Raw genomic sequence first — 24,505 nt, 5'->3', positions numbered from 1 at the left:
GAGATGGTGGAGTCACCGTCCCCGGGGGTGGTCAAGGAGAGGTTGGACGTGGTGCCTGGGGACATGGTTTAGTGGGTGACATTGGTGGTAGGGGGATGGTCGGACCAGATGATCTTGGAGGTCTCTTCCAACCTTAATGATTCTGCAATTCTATGAGTAAAGTTGAGGATACACAGAATTATCTGTGCAAAACCATAAGACGCGTTTTTGTTTTCATTTGTTTTTCTCAGATTTCTAAACATATTATCTATAATGAATCAGCTACAAATCTTTTTTCTTTCTTTCTAAAATAAACATTGTGGCATAAAAGTTGTTACTAAACTTACTCTATCATTGCAGTGTGATTTTTATTTATTTATTTACTTTTGGACATCTGTTCCAAGTATTCTGAAGGTGACTGCCTCCCATATCTATTCAGGCTGGGCTTTGCAACTCAGGATGGTTTCTCACTGTCTTCTGCTTCCTAACTGTCTGGGACTTGGCAGGAAGGATTTTCAGTAATTCTCTTGGTAACACAGAACCCAGAAAATAACTGTCAGTTACAAATGTGAACTAAAAAAGTCTGTGTTCAATTGTACGCGAGAGCTAGGGAGCTTCTTTGAGTGACTGCAACAAAGCCTAAAACGTGAATGGCTGCAGAAATTGATTTTGAAGTACCATTTCCAGTTCTTGCAAATGCAGGCAAAAAAATGTTTAATGTACGTAGTTACCATAGTACCTCCTCGAGTCTCTAAAAAAAAAAAAAAAGACCATTTCAGTGTCAGTGCTGCCTTTCTTGGCTTTGCAGGTAGAATTAAATTGAGGTAAAACAGATTTTGAAGAAAGAAAGCCAAGAATTCTTTCTTTTGAAAATTTTGAGCAGGAGAGTCAGGTGTTGAGTCTTCAGGTAGCAGAATTGCAGAAATTCTCCCATCTGCCTCTGACATTTGTGAGGTTACAATGGCACGCGGTCCCTTCTTTGAAGAGCGTGCTGCTTGCTGTAGTAAAAGTTGGTACGGTTGTAGCCTGGAGACTGAAATTTGAGGAAAAAAGAGCTCTTTGTTACTGGGGAATGGAGCTGCTCATTCGCTGCCTGGGAGCTGATGCTAGATGCGTGGTTTTCTACCAGCGTTCCCTGTGTCAGGGCTAAGGGAAGCAGGGAGGTGCCTTTCGTTGGCTACAAGGCTTGTGATGCTCTTGCTGAACGCCTGCAGTTGTGTTCCAGCGTCGATTGCTGTATCTGTTCTTGCATTGTCTTGTTCCTTATGCATCCTCTGTAGAGTGGTCTGCAGATAGCAGCTTCCTTCCCTGCGCAATGCTTGTGCTTCCCTGCATCAGTCCATCCTGTGCGCTGAATGAGGCAGATGTCCTGGGGAAAAATAGTACGTGATCACGTGGCTTAAATTATAAGATAATATATGCAAATGAGGCTGGGAAGAGAGTACAGGCTACTTGCTTAAACAGCTTTGTGTGTGTCTGTTGTATTGCCACAGCAAAATATTCAAACAAATCACAAATTCCCGGTCCGCTTTTATAATCTAGTTTCTCCCATTCTGTCCTCTCAAAGCTGGGAAGCTGTTTCTAATTTAGTGGTGCTCTTGTAGTTTAAGTCATAAGACTGTTTTAATTGAAATTTTGTTTGACCTTCAGGGGAAAAAAAACCACACACATATTCTAAATTAATATGTTTTTTTTGGTCATGTATTATGTCAAAATAATACTTGGGCAGCCTGTTCTAAGGAACCTGCTTTGACAGTGGTATTGGACCCCATGATCTTTCGAGGTTCCTTCCAACCCCTACAACTCTGTGATTCTGTGAAAAGCAGCTTGTCCTAAAAACATTAAATAAAACCCACAGAGATGTTTTAGTAGATTGCCTGTGAAGTTGAAGTGCATCATTCAGGCCCTTTAGATGGTTGATAAGGGGTAAGTCTGGGAGTAGGTGGGTGTTAGAGGAGGGTGACTGGCACCTGTAACATCCTCCTGGTCCTCAAGCTCCCTGCTTACCCGCTTCCTCTGCTAATGGTGCAGCAGGCAGCTCTGCTACTTGGCTGAGAGTGGGAAAAGTTGATTTGCTCGACTAATCCAGCAGTTTCTTTTTGTTTTGCTTGACTTTTTTTTTTAATCCCTTGGGTTAGCAAATTGAATTATTTCATTGTGTGGTCAGATGAGTGCCAGAGCAACTACACTGAATGGGGACAGCAACGTCAAGCCTGGAAGAAGGAAATTCTTTTTCCAGTAGCAGCAATCCATTTGGTCTGCTCAGCTCTATGCTCTGACAGTCTCTCCTGCAGAATACTGCAGTCAGAAAGGGGATGTGTATAAATTCAAGAAAGCCATTAAGGTACTGGTTTTGTTCTTTTAGTCTTCATTTCCTGTTGTTGGTATGTAAAATGTCCACATTCACAATGTTCGGAACGTAACTGGATGAAAAATAATGTTTCTTTATAATATGGGTATGAAAAGAGGTTCTGGTAAGCGATGTGTCCTTTGCATAAGAAAAAACAGGGTTTTCATACCAGACTAACAGTGGCATCTTCTCTTCCACAGAATTTGAGGTTGTTAGTTTTCAGAGGCTTTTGCAATCTTTTTACTTCCTAGTCATATTAATTAAAAAGTGTGATTTATTTATTTATTTTTGAATTGTAGAAAAGTGCTAATTGGTACGTGCTTAGATAAATTGTTTTTATTCATTCAAAACAGATACATGGTACATCTCTCATTTCATCCACTGAATGTTATACTTAGGACGACGGGTATCTCTTTTCCTACATGCATCTGAAACAATAAACAAAGTTTATAAACAAAGTTTATTGTTTCTCCTCCTCTTGTTGTTTGCATAGAAATTGTTATTGGAAAATAGGTTTTTCCTTAGCAAAGTGCTTTTCAGAGCTCCATCAGCATCCACTGGTGGGCCTAGGAAGCAGGCTCTGTACCAACAGCTGCAGCCCTCTTACAGCCTGGCTGCTTCAGTTTGTTCTGCTGGGTTTAGTGCAAGAATTGGCCTTTTTGTTATAGGTTCCTCTGTTTACTTGTTTCCATCCGTGTGAACTAAAATATTTTGTATTCAGAACTTTTCCCTGAAACTGAGGTGGTATTTTCCTCAATATATAGCAGAATCTTCTAAGTCTGTGTGATGGGCTTTCCAGATCTCCAATCACTGTACACCATTCCAAACGAGACTCTGGCTCTGCCCATTTTGCTTCTGTCCAGGGCCAGAAGTGATGCTCCGCCCTGGCATTTCCAAGATGCTGCTTTGTGCACAGGGCATTTTGCTTGTCTTTAGCTGTGGTAGTGCGTGATGGGCTTGTAAGCAGTCCATTAGCTAACCATTGTGGTCTGGAGGTAGCAGCAATATACTGAACCCATTAAATTAGATGTACTTAGGACTTCTCCTTCTAAATAATTTTCTTGATGATCATTCTTTTGAATTGCAAATACTTGGCAATCTTCATATGTATTCTCTTCTGTGGTCAAAATCAAGACCTTTTCAATTATCTCTTATTTGTCATCTTGTTGTGGATTACGTTTCAAGATTCAGAAGAAAAATCCAGGAACTCAGAATGTCATCTCTCTTCTGTTTTCTCATGAACACGATTTTTCTTGCTTTCGTTAAGTCTTGCTTCCAACCCACAATTGCTCCCCCAACAATGCAACTGGCAACTTAGTCTTATTATACGTAGCTTTATACTTAATAGTAAGACTTATCATACTTAGTTTCGTAATTTAGTTTACTAAATGGAAGACAGTGAGAAATATTGTAGTTTCATTTAACTTAGATTTTTGTTTTTGGCTTTTCCTAAGAACTCAGGAATGGCCATCTTGGGTCAAGCCAAGAGTCAATCTACTGAAGCCTCCAAGAACATCTACAACCTGGTACCTAGAGAGCCATAAGAAAGGTGCAGGCATATGTGATTATTTTCTCCTAAAACAAAGCTAGTCTCCATCTGTTTTCTGCTTGGGACTTTTGAGTCGGGCGTGGTTTCTATTAAATATTATTCTTTCTACTTGATCTGCATTTCTTCAGCATTGTCTTGAAAAGGCAGTTCAGTTAAACTGTCCCTTTCTAGTTTTCAGACCTTTGTTTCTCACACATGTTCATTTTTTTTTACTGGATTAATTTAATAATAACAATCCTGATTTATTGCCTCTTCTTGTTATTAAAGAGAAGCCGACCTAGTTTTGTGAGGTTAGTGAAGATTCTGCTCACCCATCTCCCCTTCTTTAAATGATATGTGTTCGTATTGTACTTGGTTTCCAAAGGGAATATTGCTGCAGTGTGAGGGTCAAATACTTCCTATAAGAATTGCTGCTTGGGGTGATTCACAGGTCAAAACACAGCTTGAATTTTAGTTTTGAGGTTGACTGTAAAACTGGCTATTACAAATCTGTTTTGAATTGTGAGCAGAAATTATTCAGGAAGCCATTGAGAACCCAGAACTCCTTTTTGTTTAGATTTTGGATTAGCAGAGAATTTTGAAAAATGACCACAACTAGCGAAGCCAAGAATTATGGAACAGCTGAAGTATTTTCATGATATAGATAATATTGCCCTCTTCAGTCCTTCCGTGTTTTTGTTGCTATTAGAGATCACAATGATAAATATAAGAAAATCTGTCAGAATTCACACCTGTTTGTTAAAATCAGTATGTATAGTTCTAACTATTACCATTTAGAGTACAAATTTGGTAGCATATTTTCTCATTCAGAATTTGATTTTCAACTTCCTTGGGCAAAGATGAGTTGTTTGTTTGCTCAAGGTCTTGGTGAAGTTCATAAGCTTCAGGTACTGCGGCTGACTTCTGCATATGGGATTGTTTTTTACACAGTTCAAGGTCCAACATAAAGCTATTGCATTACATTCTTCAGCTTACTATAGAAAACTTACTCATTTTAGGAAAAGAGAAAATGATGCTATCGGATAATGCCAAGCAGTATTTCCTTCTTCAGTATTTGCATCCTCTAAATCATCACATATAATTGTCTTGCATACTGCATGCACATTTTATTTATTTTTATTTTTTAAATCATTTTTCTGAAGTAAACACCTTTGCTTTTCCCGATTTTGTAGCCCAGTTGAATTTTCTTTAACATACTGTATCAGCATCTTCAACCCTCAAAATTAAACATACTCTGGGTGTTGCATTGCTAAACCTGCAAATAGCAACATTCAGCTTCCTCCTGTCTGACCGGGTGATACTCCAAAACCTGGTTTGCATTGTTCTCTTGCATGATCCTCACTGTAGGTGTAGCACTTCTAAATGCTGCTGGTTAGCTGCTCTGAGGGGTTTGGGGTTTGTACCAGAACTGAGAATGGAATTATCCGTCAGCCTCACTTCTGGATGTCTGAATCATGCTGCAGTATCCACGTACACTAGAAATGCTTTAAAGCTTTAATTTGTCATGTCTTGAGCTGTATTTGGTTGAAAAGCAAAATTTTTTACTAGAGCTTCTGACATTGCCTTCATGGTCTTCAATTCTTTCTACCTTCTTTATGCATCCTAAACAGTAAGTTTTCAATTGCTCCAGTTAATATTACTGGATTATTTTTATAAACCTCTGACAAGGCAAATTCATTTTTATAATTTCTGGGCAGCCTATAGCTTGTAGTGAAGTCCTTTATAAGGTGGCAGTGTAAAAAAAAAAAAAAAAACAAAACAAAAACAAACAAAAAAAACAGACGAGTGTCAAGATGTGACAGTGACCCCTGAAGCCCTGAGTCATACCTTGCCTGATTGTGGTAAATTGAAGCCTTTGATTTAGTAGAAGATAAACAATCAGTCTGCTGTTTTAAATGCAGTTCATTAATTACCTTTAAACAGTACTTCGGGAGAAGGTTTGATTTAGTAGGCTTAGATTTGAGTTGCCATATTTTGTGGGTCTTTTTTTCTTGGTGCAGTTTCATTCCAAAACCAAGAAAAGCACTAAACCTATTTTTACCTAGTGTGCTTTTTGGGAGGCAATGCTTCAAAAAAGACTGTATTCAGGGCATGTGCATTGCTTTATTTGTGTAGCTTACCTCCATGGGAATTCGTGCTTTCTTTTCAAGGTATTTATTCATGCTTTGGGGATGCTAATCTAAGGCAGCATTAGAAGAAAGTGTTTTCTTCATTACCCATTACAGATTTTAAAAGTTGCATTATCCGTGAAGATTATTTTATTAATATTTCTTACAGTTACTGTAGACCTAAGAAGTCCCATGAGATTTTGGGACTAATGTAACTGCAGTGGGTTCTCCTAGCAGCTTAGGCAGAGCTGACTCCTGGCTGACCTGGGCCTGCCTTTTTCTCCCCCTGCAGCTCTGCAGCCCCACTCCTTTTGCTGTGGTGCTAGATTTCTGTGTGTTAACTTCTGGGAACGATTCATTTGTTTGTGGGAGTGGAGAGGACGGGAGGAGTTGGTTTGTCACCAGCTGAACGCGCTGAAATAGCTCAGCTGCACAGCCCCAGCCCCAGCAGTCCTGCAGCCAAGGCAAAGGGAGCGGTCGGGGCTGGGGCAGGGTGAGAGGGCTGGAGCCTGACAGCAGTCAGGCTGCATTTGGCTGACGTGGGACCACAGCATCTTCAGCTCGGCGTTTGTATGGTGAGGGTCAGAAGTATGTATTTGCCTATTTTTGCCTATTAACTGTGTCAACTTCCCATGCTAACTCCTACTAGGTTATTTGGGATTTGCTGCAGTGGAAATGTAGGTGCCTGAGCAGTTAATGAAGAAGAGATACCATACTATAAATTCTTATCTCATAATGCTGTCCAGCAGACTCTTCCTATGTTTAGAGACTTAATTGTGTCATTTAATCGAGCTGCTAAAAGTAACTTCTCCATTTCCACCAGTAAAACTTTGGGCACACACAGCTCCGATCTCATTAAAAATTCTGAATACAACATATACTTCAGAATTCATAATCTTGTCAGATCTTAAAACTTGTGGAAGGATTTGGAAATAGAATGCTTTTTCTTTTCTTTTTTCCTTTTTTTTTTTTTTTTTTTAATTGCCTTTTTATTTATGGAAGCTTCCAGACTGTCACGGACAGGTATGTTCTAGAGCATCTGTTCCCAGCTGTAGAGCTTGACTTTTATGGATGTGTGGGCTGGCACGGCTGGGCCTTTATTACTAAAATGTCTGTTTAATCCATTACGGTGTTTGTGTGTTCATACTTGCGATACCATGTGAATGCACTCATTCTGTTAAAAAATGTCTGTGTGCCCAGACTGGGATTGCCCACAACCTGTCTGACTCGTGGACCAAGTGCAGGGAATGTGCAGGTACATCCAAGATTGAAGGGAAAAAAACACTTCTGAATTTCTGGCAACACTGTGAAAGCACTTTGCTAGCAATTCAAAGTAAAGCAATCCTATTAAAAAAGAAAAAAAAGGAGAGGGAAAAACAAAAAAGGAGAGGAAAATCATGCAGAAGAACATGTCTGGTTTATTAAGGATATGTCTTGTATCAAACCATGCTGACCCTCCATGTGAACACGTGCTCTTTCTTGTCTGCTTGGGTGGGAACCAGCAATATTCTGGGGGGAAAACAGCCTGAATGGCCGAGCACAGAGGAGCCATGCAAGTGCAGGGTGGGCAACAGGCTGCAAGGAGCTGGTACCTGTCAAATCTGTGGCATGGTGTTTCTGCCAGCGGGATGATCGCCAAACCGCTTTCCATCATTTATCAGCAGTCCTGGCTATCAGGGAGGTCCCAGCTGACTGGAGGCTAGCAAATGTGATGCCCATCTACAAGAAGAGCTGGAAGGAGGATTTGGGGAACTACAGGCCTGCCAGCCTGACCTCAGTGCTGAGGAAGCTCATGGAGCAGATCTTTTCCCAAGCAATAAGACAAAGAGGAAGTAGCCTCAAGTTGCGCCAGGGGATGTTTAGGTTGGATATTAGGAAAGATTTCTTTTCTGAAAGCGTTGTGAGGCATTGGAACAGGCTGCCCAGGGAATTGTTTGAGTCACCATCCCTGGAGGACTTCAAGAAACGTGTAGATGTAGAGCTTAGTGATATAGTTTAATGGTAGATTTGGCAGTGCTAGGTTAAAGGTTGGACTTGATGATCTTACATAAAGAAGTCTTTTCTAACCTGAATGATTCTTTGATTCTACAATGAACTTGATCTGTACTCAGCCCTCCTTCTCTCGGAGCTGGTCAGAGTCTCTTCAGCTCTTAAAAGCTTGCTGCTAGGAGGAGAGAATGGTATAAAGAGTGGCTGCTTAGGTCACACTTGCTCAGGCAACTAAATAATATTTCAGTAAGAGTTTTAGTTACTGAGTGGCAGAAGGACAATGTAATTAAAAAACGTAAATCCTAAATTGTTTAAAAAATACACGCTCTTGCTGGATGGGAGCAATATACCTCCTAAAATACGTCTGGGGACAAATAAAAATGAAGTCTCCAACTGGGCTATTTTTGGATTAAGCATGAGAAAATATTAGCCTTATCTGTGACAGATATGTTAAGTAAATATTTACCATCTCTTAAATGGGAAATATACAAGAGGTAAAGTCTGGGAAGAGCGAAGGCAAAACAAACAAACACAGAAATGCAGCACTAATTTATTCTAAGATGTTAGGTGTTGTAATCTATTAAGCTAACAGCGATGTTGCTTGGTGGGCACCAATAGCAATACTAACTTGTATACCATGGGAACATAGAGGGATTTAACAAACAGAGGAAATGAATCGTTCCAGCCTCAAAAGAGGGAACTGGTGATGATCAGTCTTAATCAACTTCTTATGTTTTTGTCTGTATTTAGTTTGGTGATAAATGATTTAAAATATTTTTGGTAAACCAGAAGACTATATCAATTGCAGCCATGTGGTCAATGTTGCTTAATATACCTTTGACTTTTTTTTTTTTTTTAATGTAGCTGAACATAGCCAAGTTCCCAGTCAAATCTTTGTGTTGGAAACATAAAATGAGACTTTTGTAGTAACTGTGGATTTAAAAAAAAAAAAAAAAAAAAAAAAAAAGGAGGAGGGGGAGGGAACACACCAAATCAGCAGTTGTTCACTGAAATGCTGGTAGAAGGGATGACTCAATCCCTTTTTGTGGATGAGGTTAGAGCTCTGCTTCCTCTTGGTTCTGTGCCTGCAGCAGCATTTGTGGAGGTCAGGGCTCTTCCCGTTTAGCCTTCCCTTTCACATCTCTTCCTTCTGGTCCTTTATTTTAAGGCTACTAAAGTGAAGGTGCCAATTACTGAACTTACAAAGGAAAATCCACATAGGTTTCCTCCAGCAGAACTACTTGAATTACAGATATCTGTCTACTGAAAAAAGTGCTTGGAAGCATTTAATAGCCATTAAAAATATTTACTTCAGTGTAATAATAGAAGTGCTTTCCAGTAGTCTCCAAATGTTCCAAAGTTAACCAGACTTACATCGTAGTAGTCTGCAGAACCTATGCTAATGTTGTACCAAATCAATTGTAAACCAAATTATCACCAGTCATTTGTAAACCAGCTTATAAATGTCCATCTGAAAATATTCTACTTGCGTAGCAATAAGGGCTTATGATAGTAATTTGCTTGAGAGATTGTAATACACTGGCTCAGACGAGTCCTTGCATAAAAGTGTCAGGCTGTATATACTCACTGTGTTTGGTAATAAGCTTATAGCAACAATCTCACACACAATTGTTTGAACATATTTAATAAATAAGAGCTAGTGTAAAAAAATATTAAGACTTTTTAATTAAGACTTTGCCATGCTGTAGTCTGGTAGCTATATTCCTGTTTAGCTGCACACAACAAAGGAATGAGCAGGCGCTGCAAGCAAATGTGGAATAGCTTCTCTCCAGGGAAGCCATTTCCTAGGTACTAATTACAGACTGCTTTAAAATCCGAAGTGTAGTCTATGCCACTTTAAAATCTTTGCAGTAGCTTATGTTTATCATTCAAACCGTGGGTATTCTTGTTGTTTGTGCAAACGTCTTATCCTACTTCATATCTTGCTAACTGTGGAGGCTTTTCTGGCAGCTGTTTTCACATGATTTTACAGTGAGAAAGTGTTTGTGCTGTCTGTGGTACCTTGAAGTTTAATTTTATGGGAAGGAGAGAGGAGAAAGGATGTGACTGAAGAACTGAAAAAATAGTTTAAATATAAGACACTTTAAGCCTTTTTCTACTCTATTTTTATATGAATCCCCAGGAAGGATACTACCCATCAGGAGAAGCTCTTAAAAATTGAGTGCATAATGTGATCCTGAATTACAGTCTGAGACTGAGAAATGGCAAACACAAAAAAATGCTCTCTGTAAGTCATAGCGACTGTGTTAATTTTTAAAGAATTTTGGTTTTAAGCTTGTCATTATATTAAATAGTCCGTGGAATACCACTGTAGCACAGCATAATTATGACAGAGAATAAATGAAGTTTATTACATGTGAACATGCAAACACGCTACCCCCATCTTGAGACAGTGAAGGTTCCCTAGAGCACGCATCACTTATACCTTTGAAGAGACAAAATTTTGAGCCTCTGGTTGTTTTACAAAATAACTACGTCCAACTTTTTTTCTCCTTTTTTCCCCCTCCAGTGTAGGGCCTGTGTTACTAGATCCTGGAACAAACAACCCAGTGTGTTTCCAAGAAAAATACATCTGTGGACTTGGCTGTTGAGAATAATTGTAAAAAGCTCCAAAGCATTCCATAAGGGAGAGGGTAGAATGTACCAAATATTTTGTATGAGCCTAACTTCAGAAGATAAATACATTTTTCATCACACCGTGGAGATGTAGCAAAGATTAACAGTTGAATACCTGTTTGATGTGATTTATCTGTGACACGGTGAATGGATGTGGAGATCAGTAATGCTGACTGCAACAGTGGTCCTCCAGTGCTTCTGCTCTCGTGGTCTGTGTTTGTGTGCCAGGTCAGGAAGTACAGCAGGACTGGAATCTGAAAGATAGACGTTAAAACTACTTAAATACATGTGCTTGGTTGGCTTTTTTGTTTGGTTGTTTTATTCCCCTTTGGAGAGTGTACTTACCTTCATATCCACAAAGAAAGTAATTGCTTGTGTTATGGAAGAAAAAAATCTGCATTGCTTTTGAATGTAATTTAATCTTACTAAGTATCTTGGGATGTGGAATAAACTCCATATATTTCACAATTTTGGGGGAAAATGAAATCACCACCCTTGGGAGGTCAAAAGGTCCAATTTTCTTTGCAAAGCGGTGTTTGTATTTTCAGTGCTGGTCGGGACTGTGGTCAGTACTTAGCCAATGCAAATAAACCTGCCCTTCATACAAAACCTACAAAATAACACAGGCTATTCCATGATGGAGGCAGTGACAACAGGAAATGTGGGATGAGGACTTGACTACATCTTGATTACATTCTGCCTGAATGCAATGCCCAATTATTTTATTTATTTTCCTGTTTGCTTTTCTTGGCGATTATATAATCTGATGATATAGTGTGATAAGGGAATAGGGGAAAGGAAGGATTTCTGAAGCTTTCATTAAAGGAATTTTTTTCTTAAAGGCAATTTGGTTATGGCTTCTTTAACCTGCTTGTTTCTTTAGCATGCTGGTAAGTTAATCTCTGTATAGCTGGCCTTGTTTAAGTATGGCGAAATAAGAAAATTTCAAAATACTCTTCCTTATGCATTTCTTTAGTCAGAATGAGAATAATGAACAAAATATGAACATTTGATTGTTTGATCATAAGTTAAAATATTTTTATAGGCAGTCATTACTTTACTCATTGTTTTATCTTCTTATTGAAAGCAACTTTTGGAAGTGTTGCATTTCAGTGTAGGAAGGCTGCAAAGAGGAACATTCGTGAGAGCTCATTTCTCTCATGCACGTAAAGATTAGGAATGCAAATTTGCCATCAGTTGCCTTTTAATAAATGCAAAATATCCTTATTATCTTCATCAAAGGCTAGAATAAGCTTTTTTGAAGTCTGAGAGTGGATTTATCCTCATGACTAACAACTGAGTATGCTTTTAACAGTATGGAATCTAATGTTTAGGCTGACAATACCTTAAAATTTTACAGTTTTTGGTTTTGTAAACCCTCAGGTACCCCTGATCATTATAACAACAATATGCAGAAAAGAATTACGATTCTTGTGAAAGACAGTAACCAACCATGTACAGCTTCAGTCCTGTGCTAAGTTTTCTCATCAGTCCTTTTTAAGAATTTGCTGTTTACCAGTACTGTTGGTAAAGATACCCAGTATTTTATTGTTTTGGTGAGTTGCTGAAGTCTTTGTTTTCATCTGCTGACATCACCTTTAGTCCAGCAAATTGCTCTTGATACAGTTTAATCTCCTAGCTTCTAGTAGGAATTGCTGCTTTTGATTGCTTTTTTTGTTTGTTTGCTTTTTCAAAGGGGACTTCTATGGTAGGGAATAAAGCATGACTGTCTTCATAGTTCCTGAAACATTTAACTTCCCTTTCTAAGGGTGCTTCAAATGGGAGATATAGTTTCCACTGTGTGAGTTTGCTTACACTTCATAGGAAGTCTTAATGTTGGGCTTCATAATTGTTACAGACATCCTGGTTGTTTGTTTATGAAAATAATATCCTTCTGCATATTGTGACGTTCAATTGATTGCTAGCTGTTATTAAGACTTTTTCATATATATATTTTTTTGCAGTATTTGTATGTTGATGTTGACAGAGTAGCAAAAGAAAAGTTTGGGGGCTTTTTTTGTCTTTATCACATCAAAAACGAAACAGGATACAGTCTCACAAGTTGTTGTCTCCTGTCCCCCAAACTCAAAAACCCAAGCAACTTCCAGTGCAGCTGCACTGCTGGCAGAAAGAAAGGTTTTATTGCAGTTGCTGTTCTGACAGCTATTCCTGTGTGTCACAACAATAACATAGATGTAATTCTGCCCTGGACTGGAGGGAGAGGATGTTTGTGCAGCCGCATCACAGGAGAGAAGTGCGCTTCTTCTATCGGGTGACTGGCAGAGGGCAAGAGCCTCCTGCTCTGCTTTCTCCTCCTGCCTCCATCAGATGTGTGGGGGCACCTGCAGAGAGAGGGGGCTATCTGGGGGCCTTCTGGGGAGACCTTAAACTCCTTGAATGCAGGAGGAAAATCTTGCTCTGTCCTTAGCCTCATGCCCAACTAGAATGCTTTTATGCCCCTTTGTCATTCAAATATCAGGGAAGAAATGCTTCTTCCCACAAATGCTACCGAGGAGGCTGATGTGATAATCTGGCCCTAGGGTGCCAGACTGGACCCCCCAGGGAATTCAGAGTTTCCTCGCTGAAAGTGCTCCCCTGCCAGCCAGACACCCTGAGAAATACATTGCTGGTGCTTTAGTGAGTGGGAGGAATGCCAGTGCTTGTTGTTTTGGTTGGTCTTGTGCAGTGGGTAAGTACCTGTGTTGGATATATATTAGTAAAAATATCATTAATTGAAAGGGGGGAGGTAGCTCAGCTTGGTCTCCTGATGGGCAGTAAATGCATTTACTTGCACTGGTTTTCACTTCTATTCTGTTTGACTATATTTTTTTTTTCTTCTCGTGAATCTCAAAATTATTTTCAAAAATACCTTTTTTGAATCTCAGAACTCACAGATGTTGCAAGTGAACTATTTTATCTGCCCATAAACAGAAGACCTGAATGATTTTCTAGACTCAGATTCAAAAAGTTTACATAGCCGCCTTTTGCTTTCTTCCCCCTCCATGTGCAAAAAATGAGAAGAAAAGAGAAGGGAGGTGGGGACAAAAAGAGGAAAAGAGAGGATTTTTACAGGGTAGTGGTTAAGAAGGGGTTCTTTGCTCTCAATGGTTCCCTTGTTCTGTAGAATTTGGCATGGTTACATCTCTAGACGGACACTGAGAGAGGTTTTAGAAGAAACATAAGGCTTCAGTATGAATTTATGATCTTTCTTCAAGGAATTGTGGCCACATTCAGAGATTTGAGCTAAGATGGAAAAAGTCATACCTCAGAAGCAGAATGAAAACCCAAGACTGTTGTTCAGTTGCCTTATGTCTTAAATTTATTATGAAAAGCCAGCAGACCAAGGGCTGGGATTTTCCTGTAAGGTGTTGTGGTTTAGCAAGAGGGACAGTTGTCCTGAACATACTTAAGCAATTGAATATTAAAAGCAAATGAATAAATAGGGTAAATTGAATGGATGCTTCACTTTTCTTCATGTGGATTTTCTGTTTTCTTCCACTTTGCCAATTTTCATGCTTGCCATCAAGTTCTGCAGTGCTACACCAGTGTAACTCCACAGTAATTGTGCAAAACTTTCATGCAACTTGCCAGTGTTCCTTTATATAAAAATTCCTGTTAGTTCCCATGTGAGCAGGAGCACTTTCTTGTTCAGGGCTGTGTATGCCATGTGGATGCTTCTAAGAACAGAGGGATCTGTTCAGCTGAATTTTCCAGCCACTGAAATATTTGGTAATGTAGCAACTGCTGCTTGTTGGACAGCTTTTGAAAATCTGGGATTGTTTTGGTCAATTTTCATAAGCATGTGAGCTCATCTCTGTGGGAAGTGACAGAAGAGTTTTTCTTTTAAACATAACCCACCTTGCTTATACTTCCATTGAGTTGTTTAATTTTTAAATTTTTTTTTTTTTGTAGCTTTTTATGCCTATATTTGCATTAACCTATATGGATATTGTCAGAGAACTTTGCAAAGTGAAAAGTGTTTCCACTTGACACGGTGGTCCAAGCATTATTTGGGTGGTGTCTTTTTCTGTGCTACACTTCTATAGATGTGTCCTGTGTTGCTTGGCAAGCAAGGACCAAGGCTGAAAGTCATCTTGTTTCCCCTTCTGAACTACGCTGTCTGTGACCTCAGCAAGTCCATAAATTCAACAAAAATTGCCATCTATCTTTAGCCTAAAATTCTTTAATTTTCAATGGGTTTAAGAGCATCGAGGAGCAACATTGTGCACCACCACTGCTTATGTAGCCTTAGTCTCAGTGGAATTGAATTCCAGTTCCTAATGAAAGGTGTTTTTTCCCTGCACAAGGTAACCTCTTTATTAGCAAATTTCCTTGGTGGGCTAACTCTAGGAACTGGTGAGAATAGCTTCAGCCAAGAGACTGAAATTTGTGGAACCCTTTCTCTCCACTTCTGGGATGACGGCTGTGCCAGTCATGAAACCGGTGGATTACAAAAAACACCAAGGATAGTTTCATGACTCAGACATCTAGAAGCTACCGTACAGAATGAATTCTTTTATTTATAGGCCCTGCGATGAGAGATGAGCATCGCCTTCTGTTTTGGAAGGATGGTCCTAATTTTCCTACCAGCTTACGCCCACACTCTTTAGCCTTACTTTCAAAAGGATTAGGCATTCAGTGACTTAACAAAAATATATTAGACTGTAAAAATAAATGAGAATGCGTGTAGTGGTGCATAAAACTAGCTGCTTTAAGATGAAGTGCAGTTGGTTTTAGAGCTTAAATAGTTCAATATTAAGGTACTTCAGTGTTTAAAAGAAAGATACCCTCTATAGTTTCCCATTTATAATAAACCTTTTACAAAGATGTTGTGGAGCTTTTGCCATAAGCATTAGTGACTTTTTCATACTGTGGCAATGAGCATGGCAGATAAAGTCAGTGGGAAGTTAATAATTCACAAAAGGTTTTAGTGATGTGTGATAAATAAGTACAGGCCAATCAATTGATGAGGAGAAGGGAAAAAAAAACAAAAAACAAACAAAACCACCCTCATTAATTGATCGTCAAGCTTTATGTTTTAACCTTAATAAGGTAGAGGTCCTGGTTAACTATACCACCGCATAATATTTTAAAGGTTATTTTTGAATGCTGTATGTAAGTAGGTTAATTATGATTGCATATGAAACACCCCTTGTGATACTGCCCCACCTCAGAGTGTTTTACAGAGTAGAACTCCATATTATTATGGAGTTTTCCACTTAACTTCCTTGATTTTAATCATTTATCTTTATAGAATACTTTGTAGTATCAGCTGTGTTGATACTGTAGTCTTGTCAGGGTTGGAATTACATTCACTTTGCTTCTTTCTTTCTATAGCATAGATTTCTCTGTTTCAGTCAAAAATAGACCTGCCAGCCATGGCATTCTCAACTTCTCTGGACAGTCAGTACAGCAGCAGTGGGCACTCTTTGCTCACAGCATTTTTTGGTGACTTGGGAATCAGCTTGAAGTCTTTTCCAGTCACTGCCAATGCCGTTAGCACTCTCTTAATTCTGATTTCTCCCTTGACTTACACCTGATGTTTTCTTTCCTCGAGTCCTGGCTGCAGAGTCTGCCTGGCTCCTGCTCAACTGCCTTGCCTGGCAGCCTGTCCCTCCGGCTGCTGTCCCCTCGCCTTCGTGCTTTGCCATCAGTGGTGGCTGAATTGGGAGTAGTGGGCAATGGGGCGCTGGTTCCCATTCAGACTGTCACTACAGCATGGAAAAGCAGTAGTTAAGGCAAACGCAGGGCATGCTGCGTGTAGACAGATGGTAAGAGAATTTATCTGTGTACTTGCACATAGGAAGTTTTCAAAAGCCTTTTGCTTGTCTGCGTTTGGATCAATTTGCACAGGAACAGTAGTAGAAGGTACAAACTGATACTAAGGCCTCCTGTCACGTTTCAGTTACAAATCTGCATGTATCAAGTACTTCTCCCAACTATTATTGTTACTATTTCTTACACTGGTAACATCGAATTTCTTTCACTTACTTTGTTTCAAAAATGTTTGAGTCAATACTTCTCAAGGTTCACCTGAATACACAATTACATGTCAAAGAAGATTTTAATGAAGTTTTTAGCAGCTGGAAACAGGAACTTAAAGCAGCAAATACTGGGCAATGTAGGGATTGTCAATATTGTGTATCAGCTTGATGCAGAGGTGTTTTTGAATGTTACTTTAAAGTATTCTAAATAATTATCCCATTGCTGTACAGTACATTTTATGTACTATTAAAATTATATGATTTTCAGTTTTAATCTGGAAGACTGGTGCTTAAGCCTGATCTTGGCGTATATTAGGTTTAGCTTTAATTTTAAAGGTAGCTTTTTGCTTCTCTGTTTGACTGGCATCTCAGTGCTTGCTAATAATCTAGCTGGAGGAAACAGTTGGATCTTCTCAGTTACAGGCAAATACAGAAATGTAGACTCCAGATTGCTCAAATGTGAGATTATTAAGGGGTTTTGCTTACAATAACATTACTGTATCAAAACTGTAATCTTGGCAATGTTTCTCTAGACATATTTGAAATTGGTTACACCCATCTTTTGGCGACATAATGTAGGGCTTTAGTTGTTAGGGCTGAATTATATTTACAGGATGATGTAGCCAATTTCCCTTTGCTGCTGCATCTGTTTCAAATGACTTATTACCCGTGTGTGTTTTCTTACACACTGATTATTGCCTTTTGAAATTCATCGTCCTTCGCCATAAAATGCTCTTTCTTCTGCAGACGAGGAAACGTTTCACAATTGTAATAGAGGTCTGAGAAACAGACTTCCAGGGTATCTAGGGCAAAGCATTGGTTTGGATGATTGAGTCTCAATAACGAAATCTTTCCTGGGTTAAAGATTGCAACACAGTGCTGCCCTTTTAGCAAAGACGAATAAAATGTTTCAATACAGGGTTTAAAATTGGCTTTGCTGAGAGGAAATCCTACTATGTCTGATGAGTACTTTGGCTGAAAGGGGCAGTCTGTCCTGAGGTAGGACCGACAGGTCCCTCCAGGCTTCTGTCGCCTTCCCCACAAGCACAGGCTCTATAAGGAAGGGAGCACATTCGCTAGGACGAGACCAGGGGACTTCTCCCTGGCTCACAAATGGGATTTAATAGGCACAAGGATATTTTTTTCTTCCCTGAATAATTATCGCTTTTTGACCCAATGTAACCTTCTAGTATCCATAGCGTTTAATTGCAAGAACTACCATGGCCTAAATTTGCACTGTGTAAAGAGCCACTTATGATGATTTTGCACCTGTCCTGTAGTAATTTAATTCGGTATCTCCTAGACGGTGAGCAGCCATTCATCCTCTTATCGCTCAGAATCTCTCCACTACAGCCAGAATACTTAACACAGCAGTGTATTAAAAATACTGTTAAGCTTTCACGAAGTTTTCAGGGCACAATGCACTTGTTCATATACTGTCTATGTAACTAATGAACAGCGTGGTTTCATACAAAAATTTCAGCGCACTTTTTTTCTTCTGATATTAAGTAACTTGATACTGTATCCTGTACTTTCAGTTAGTTTTGCCATGTGCGATTTCAGCAGAGCTTTGCTGATCAAAGGCATTGGTTTATTCTAAAGAGTACTTTAAAATAAAATATGTATCTGGGTTGATGATTTGTCACTGTTGAGACAGCGCTGTTTGAAAAGAACAACAATATTAAGTTTGACAGAAATGGTGATGGGCTTTTAACTACAAATGTGCTGCCAAGCTGTGCAGCAATGATTGCTCTGTATAATTCCTTTTTAAAAATTATTTTCAGATAGCTTAATTTAATCTGTTTGTTGTCAGGCTTTATCATTTGCAGGAGGTTTGGAGATTTTGTTTTTCCTTCTAGCTCAGTTGTTGTTGACCTACTTGTTTGTTTTAAAAATAAAAACGGAGTTTTTATTGACAGTCTATCTGTGTAAACTAAAATCTAGTATTTGAATATGAACTTTTTAAAATAGTTTATATCATCTTAGAGTTCTCCTGAATTCGCTATTAGTGCAGGAAGGCCTAATGGTAAGGATGGTATTATATCGGTAGATAGGAGATGTAAAAGGCAGTAAAATACAAACTGAATGAGTTTTGATATTGATCAGCATGCTTGCTCTAATATGTCCGTTTAATTTCCTTGTTAAAAGTGGGAACCTAGGCTGGCAATTTCTGATGCTTCCTGTTTCTTTCTTAAAAGGAATTCAGAGGTGTCATTTGATTGGCCTAGTTTATTTTCTACTTTTAAAGTAGGTTAAATGAAAAATATAAAGGTTAATTTCCTTCAAAACCGCTGAATAAGCTGTTGCAATTATTAAAATCCTTGTTTGGTAACTGAACTAAAATTTAAACTCATCTAGTAAGTTATTATTGTAAATGCAATTTGTAATTGTAAGGGAGGACAGAGATGCTGTATGATTTCTTCTGTTGAGTTGGAGAACATTAAGTAGGCATAGGCTTCATTTGAAGAACCTGCTGTGATGCTGTAATGGGAAGATTATCCTATCATATGTGTTGCTGTATATGAGGAGCTCTGTTGCAAATGCTTATTTACCCTTTTAATGGAATAAGTATTTACCGCATTGAATCCTCTAATTTCCTTCATTTGAATTCAATTTTTTTTAATTGGATTTACGGCTCTGCTGGTTCATTTTTAGCACTGCCATAGCAAGCTTTCAACTTACTGTGGCCTCTTGTGTCACTTTCAGATGCAGTTTTGCTGTAACTCGTTCCTCTTTGTGTGGGCTTGTAATTTGTGGGATCTCTCCATGGCTGTAGGTTGCCTTATGGGGCAGTGCTGGCTTGGCATTTTATTTGGTACTTACCTTTATTCCTGGGTTTGAGAACCTCACTGCATTCTTATTATTATGCAGATTATGCTCAAATCTGCTACAGGCTTGTGTCTACTTACAGTATATTTGCTACCCTTGCATAATTTCACTAAATGGCATAAATAAAAGTCCAGAAATACCACCTATTTGGTACTGAAAAGGAATGCAGACTTGTTGCTTTTTATTTTCAGCTCCCCTGAATGAATAGAGAGTAGTAATGAATGAAAGAAATGATTGCTTTGCCTTACTTTATCTTGAAGAGAGATTTTTAAGCTTTTACATATTCCAAATCATAGTTGGATGTGACTCCGGTGGTTGATAACTTTCCCAGTATCAACTATAGAATAATTTTGGAGAGTGCTTTTCATCATGGCTTTATCTGGTGTCAAATGGGCCATATTACATGAAGAACTTTTCCATAAAAGTACTATTATTGAGTTTTCAAACTTTTGTTTTGTGTTTTCATGGCATTTTAAATGGCTAAACGTTTTTTTTTGTTTGATGATATGTGTCATGTTTGGTAAATTAAGCTAAAGTATTATAGGAACACTGCTTTCAGTTTTGTTACTTGCAATTAACTTCTAAATTGCTCATTTTGCTCGTTTTTGTTTACAATTCAAAATGTATTCTGACGAATTTCCAAGATTAAAGTTTTGTTGAGAACATCTCACAGTAAATAAGAAGCAAAATTTAGTGCTGTACAGAGAACCTGGGTTTAAAATGGAATGAATTTAAGTAGTTCTTCACATGAAAATGTAATGACATGCCACACGTGCAAGTTACTTGCTGTCTTTTGTGAACATTTGCCATGCTGTTTATTGATTGTGGTAATTGCTACGTTAATGCTTCACTATCTTGATAATAAGCTGTTAAATGTTAAAAGCTTTCTGACAACTTGATGTATGACTTTGGCATTAGCTGGCTGCTCATTTATTTTGAGGAAGCTTACCTCTCATTCAGTTTGCCTCGTTGCATGAAGCAAAGTCTCAAGACTATGGAAATCTGTAGCTTGTCACTTCCTCCAATCTTGGATTCAGTGCCTGCTATTGAGAAATGCTGTATTTTCAGAGGCTTTAGATATTCAGCTCAGTGTTTGCTGAGTAGGAACTGTTGCTAAAAATAACCAAAAATGAATTCCTCTGTCCCTTTTTCTTTCTGTCTCGCTGCAGGATGACGTAGCTTTGCCAAGGATTTATCAGCTAAGCAGAAAATGAGCTTAACATCCTGGTTTTTGGTGAGCAGTGGAGGCACCCGCCACAGGCTGCCACGAGAAATGATTTTTGTTGGAAGAGATGACTGTGAGCTGATGTTACAGGTAATTGCATCAGCCTTCCATATGCAACTGCTCAATCTTGAGCCAGTTTTGTATTCCTTTTGAAAATGAAACTTGCCAGATGTTGGGAGGGGCAGTAGTTCTGATTAATCTTTTGTGTTCTTAGGAAAAGTTAGTTTGAATATATTGCCATCAATCATACGCTTATTGTCAAAGCATAGGGGATCAGATTTCCTTTATATAAATCACATACAAAATGCAGAAATAGATGATTAAAGAAATTTTGCAGCATGATGAGTAAACTGTGTGCTCTGTAATATGTGATAATGCTAAGTGCACTGGATGCTGTTGAAAAGAGCTTTCTTTTTTCTGCAACTTGTAATCTAATTTAGTCACGTGATTTGATGCAACTCTATCCCCATGTCCTGATCTTGCACAAAGGCAAATGAAATTAGTGGAGAAGAGTATTTCTGTATCTCTAAGGAAGTTGAATGACTCAGTCTCAGTAATGGTTTCATTTTAACTCTAAAAAGACAAGTCTTAGTCAAAATAGTTTAATGCTTTAAGTAGGTTCCTCAACTTTTGGATCACTATGGGGAACACTTAAAGGAGGTGTGTAACTGTATTATTATGTATTATTACTACGTATTATTATACAGCAGACACTTTGCCTTATCAAAGCTGAAGTCCTCTGAGCTTCTTTCCAGTATATTTATTTTTGAATGGCTAATGGTAATATTTTGGAAAAAAAAATCTTGTCTTTGGTTACTGTAGAACTCTTACAAGGATTAAACTTCCATATGTCCAAATCGCTCAGTAAAATATTTTCTTGTAGACTCTTTGTTCTCAAGAATTGTGTATGCAGCCATCAATGGCCAAATCAGAATTTCACTTGCAAATGAAGTGCCTAGAAACCTACTTTTATGTGCATTACTGAGAATGTAATTTCTATAGGTAAAAGGCATTTGGTTCTCAACCTCAGAATCTATCCAAAAGGTTTTAGTGATAGAAATACTTTGTCTTCTTATAAAGTAGTTGAAAATACTCCTAATTGTCTTTAAAAAAAAAAAAAAAAAGTCAGTATGGAGTATTTTGTGAGAAGTATTTGTTTTAAAAGGGGAAAAAAAAAGACAAGGTGGCAACAACAACAAAGTATCCCACATCATTGGTTCCCACCCAAGAAATTATAATTACAAAATACTTTTATTTTTCCACTAGCTTGTTTGTGGTTTGTTGTCCTTTTTCTTTCTCCTATTCTTCCTCCTTTTGTTCCTTCTCTATCCATCACTGGTACGCATCTTTTTCTGCTTTAGGTCATTAAACTGACAACAATCTCCACTTTTTTAAGGTGGGGAATTAAATGATAATTTTATACCTTACGTGACCACACTGTTCACAGGTTGGAAAAATGTAAATGTTGCAACAGTGTAAAAGTAGTGATATGCTTCAAATAATTTATGTCTCGTTAGGTATGTAAGAAAACTGGTTCACACCTCCTCTTCCCAACAATAACTTACTCCCTGTTTAATCCAAATAGTTTTTCATGTCAGGAAGAATGTTAAGAGTTGCAACTTTCTAGAAAATGACTAGTTTTCTACAAATTTTGTATTAAAATCCACATATATGTGTTTTCGCTTGATGCTATTGACATTACGTCATTATAATATTTTTATGTTGATTGCAAGAACTACTGTTACTTTTGTTACTCTAACTGTAAAATTTTGTTCAGTATGAAATTAGAGAGGCAGAATTCTCTCATAGATGGTAGGGAAAGTAGAAGCAATTTCTTAAAGACGGTGATTTCTCAGCACTTAGTGTTTTTTGTTAACTGTTTTTCTTTGTCTGTCATTCCTAATATTCCCATCTCTACCACAGTACTGATTTTTATTGTACTTTTTAATCCTTTAGTATTCTACTTGGTATTCTACTTTAGTATTCTAGTATTCACTTGGATTGGCTGCCTACAAGTCACTGTGGCATCAGGCCAGCCATAGATCTGTTCTTGTCCAACAAAACGATTTGTAGACAATGTGTATATAATATACACTACTGCAGATCTGTTTAGCTGAGTAGAAAAGACCAAGAATTCGCTGTCCAATAGGTAGTTAACAGTTCATATGAAACCAAATACCAAGATTAACAAAATGAGTTCTGGCTGACATAATTTTCTACCTTCTGCTACCTAAATGAAGGATTTAAAACACTCCTAGGAAGGATTTTTGTAGCTTTATACACGCAAACCAAGGCTGAGTTCCTTGCTATATGTTATTTTCCTGAAGTTTTGCCATAGCTGGAGAACGTGTGGTACTTTTTCCTCACACAATGCATATGTGGTACATTTGATTTTGCAGTTTTCTCATTAGTAAATAACTTAGGTTTTAATGGTCCACGTCTTCAGCTAGTAAGTCTTTAGAGCAAAGCTTAACACTCGAGCGTTTACTCTTTCATTTTACAGAACTTCAGTCATCATCACCTCCAAAAGCAGCTCCCTCTTTGAGTAATATTTTAAATAGAATCCAGTCATTTATGGATGTTAGTTGCTCTCTGTTGACTTTAGGGATAGTAAAAAGAATTGAGGGGCCTGGTGATTTTTGAGAATATTCTTTGTAGCCTGCTGTTAGGTCTACATGCCAGCATGACTGACACCACAATTGCTGAAGGGGGGAGGAACCCACCAAAGGAGAAGCTGATAATGTGTTCTTGTTCTGTATGTATAGCTCTTTGTGTAGGACCTTCCATTCCACTCCTGACAACTTGGTTGTTCTCTTACTGCAAAGCATGTGGACAATGCATGATAAAGAAAGTGGAATTTAATGCTTTTATTCATAATCTCTTGACAGAAAGCATGTTATAAAAGCCTTATTAAAAAGCATTTCAGTTCTGTTGTGTGCTTTATAGAATTAGACCTCAGATCTATGCCTGACCACTATTCTTCTACTAGGGGTTTTGTTCAGGCCTGGGAATACAGATTTACTTTTAACTGTGTTATTTTGTAAATGTATTCAAATGTGGTATTCAATCTTTGTATTAGACTAGCTTCTCCAATACACCACCTTCCTGCGTTTTCCCCTTCTTTTAGCGTTATGTTTAGAAAACCTTTTGGATCTTGATGGTGGAGTTATATCCTTGGAAACAAAAATAAATAACTTTGATATTACTAATAATACAGATTTATTTCAAAAGAAGTATTTTTTGTATTCTGAGAATACATTTTAGTAGTATGGATTGTATTGAAAAGTAATGTAAGCTACAAATTTATTTTAACTGAATATGGAGTTTTCCTCTTCATATGCGTACAGCTCTTAGCACAGTTACACTGTGATTAAAATTGTATTCAGTTGTAGATAGATCTTTGTACTGATTCTGGCAGGGATGGAGTTAATTTTCATCATTACAGCCCTTAGGGTAGTATGCTTTGGGTTTGTGACCCAAACAGCTGATAAGACCCTGTTTTAGCTATTGTTGAACAGGGTTTACAGTGTCACAGCCTTTTTTGTTTCTCTTTTCTGCTGCCTTCCTTCATGAGTATCTTGGGAGTGGAGAAGGTGGGAGGGAACACAGCCAGGATAGCCGGCCCCAACCAACCAAACAGATATTCTGTGCCATATAATGATGAGTTCAGCAATAAAAACTGATGGGAGGTGATTTTGGGGAGAGTAGCCATTGCTCACAGACTGGATGGGCATCAGTCTGCTTGTGGGAGATTGTGAGTTAGTGCCTTTGAGTCACTGGAATTGTTGTTGGTGTTTTTTTTGTTGTTGTTGTTTTGATTGATTGATTTTTTGTTTGATTGTTTTTTTCCTTTTT

General features: G+C 38.2%; 1 protein-coding gene across 9 annotated transcripts in view; it reads left to right on the top strand.

Moving 5' to 3' along the window:
* CEP170 (centrosomal protein 170) overlaps positions 1–24,505 on the top strand; it is a 101,110-nt gene that overhangs the window by 834 nt on the left and 75,771 nt on the right. For all 9 annotated transcript variants that reach the window (XM_084512264.1, XM_084512268.1, XM_084512269.1 and 6 more), the window contains exon 2: positions 20,595–20,740. In XM_084512264.1, the coding sequence (XP_084368390.1) occupies positions 20,636–20,740 (105 nt within the window). In that variant the 5' untranslated portion in view covers positions 20,595–20,635. The remainder of the gene's footprint in view (positions 1–20,594; positions 20,741–24,505) is intronic.

This window comes from Aythya ferina, assembly GCF_964211825.1.
Source record: "Aythya ferina genome assembly, chromosome: 3".
Taxonomy (NCBI): Eukaryota; Metazoa; Chordata; class Aves; order Anseriformes; family Anatidae; genus Aythya; species Aythya ferina.
Note: the sequence above shows the minus strand (reverse complement) of the source record. Positions and strands in the feature narration are given on the sequence as shown.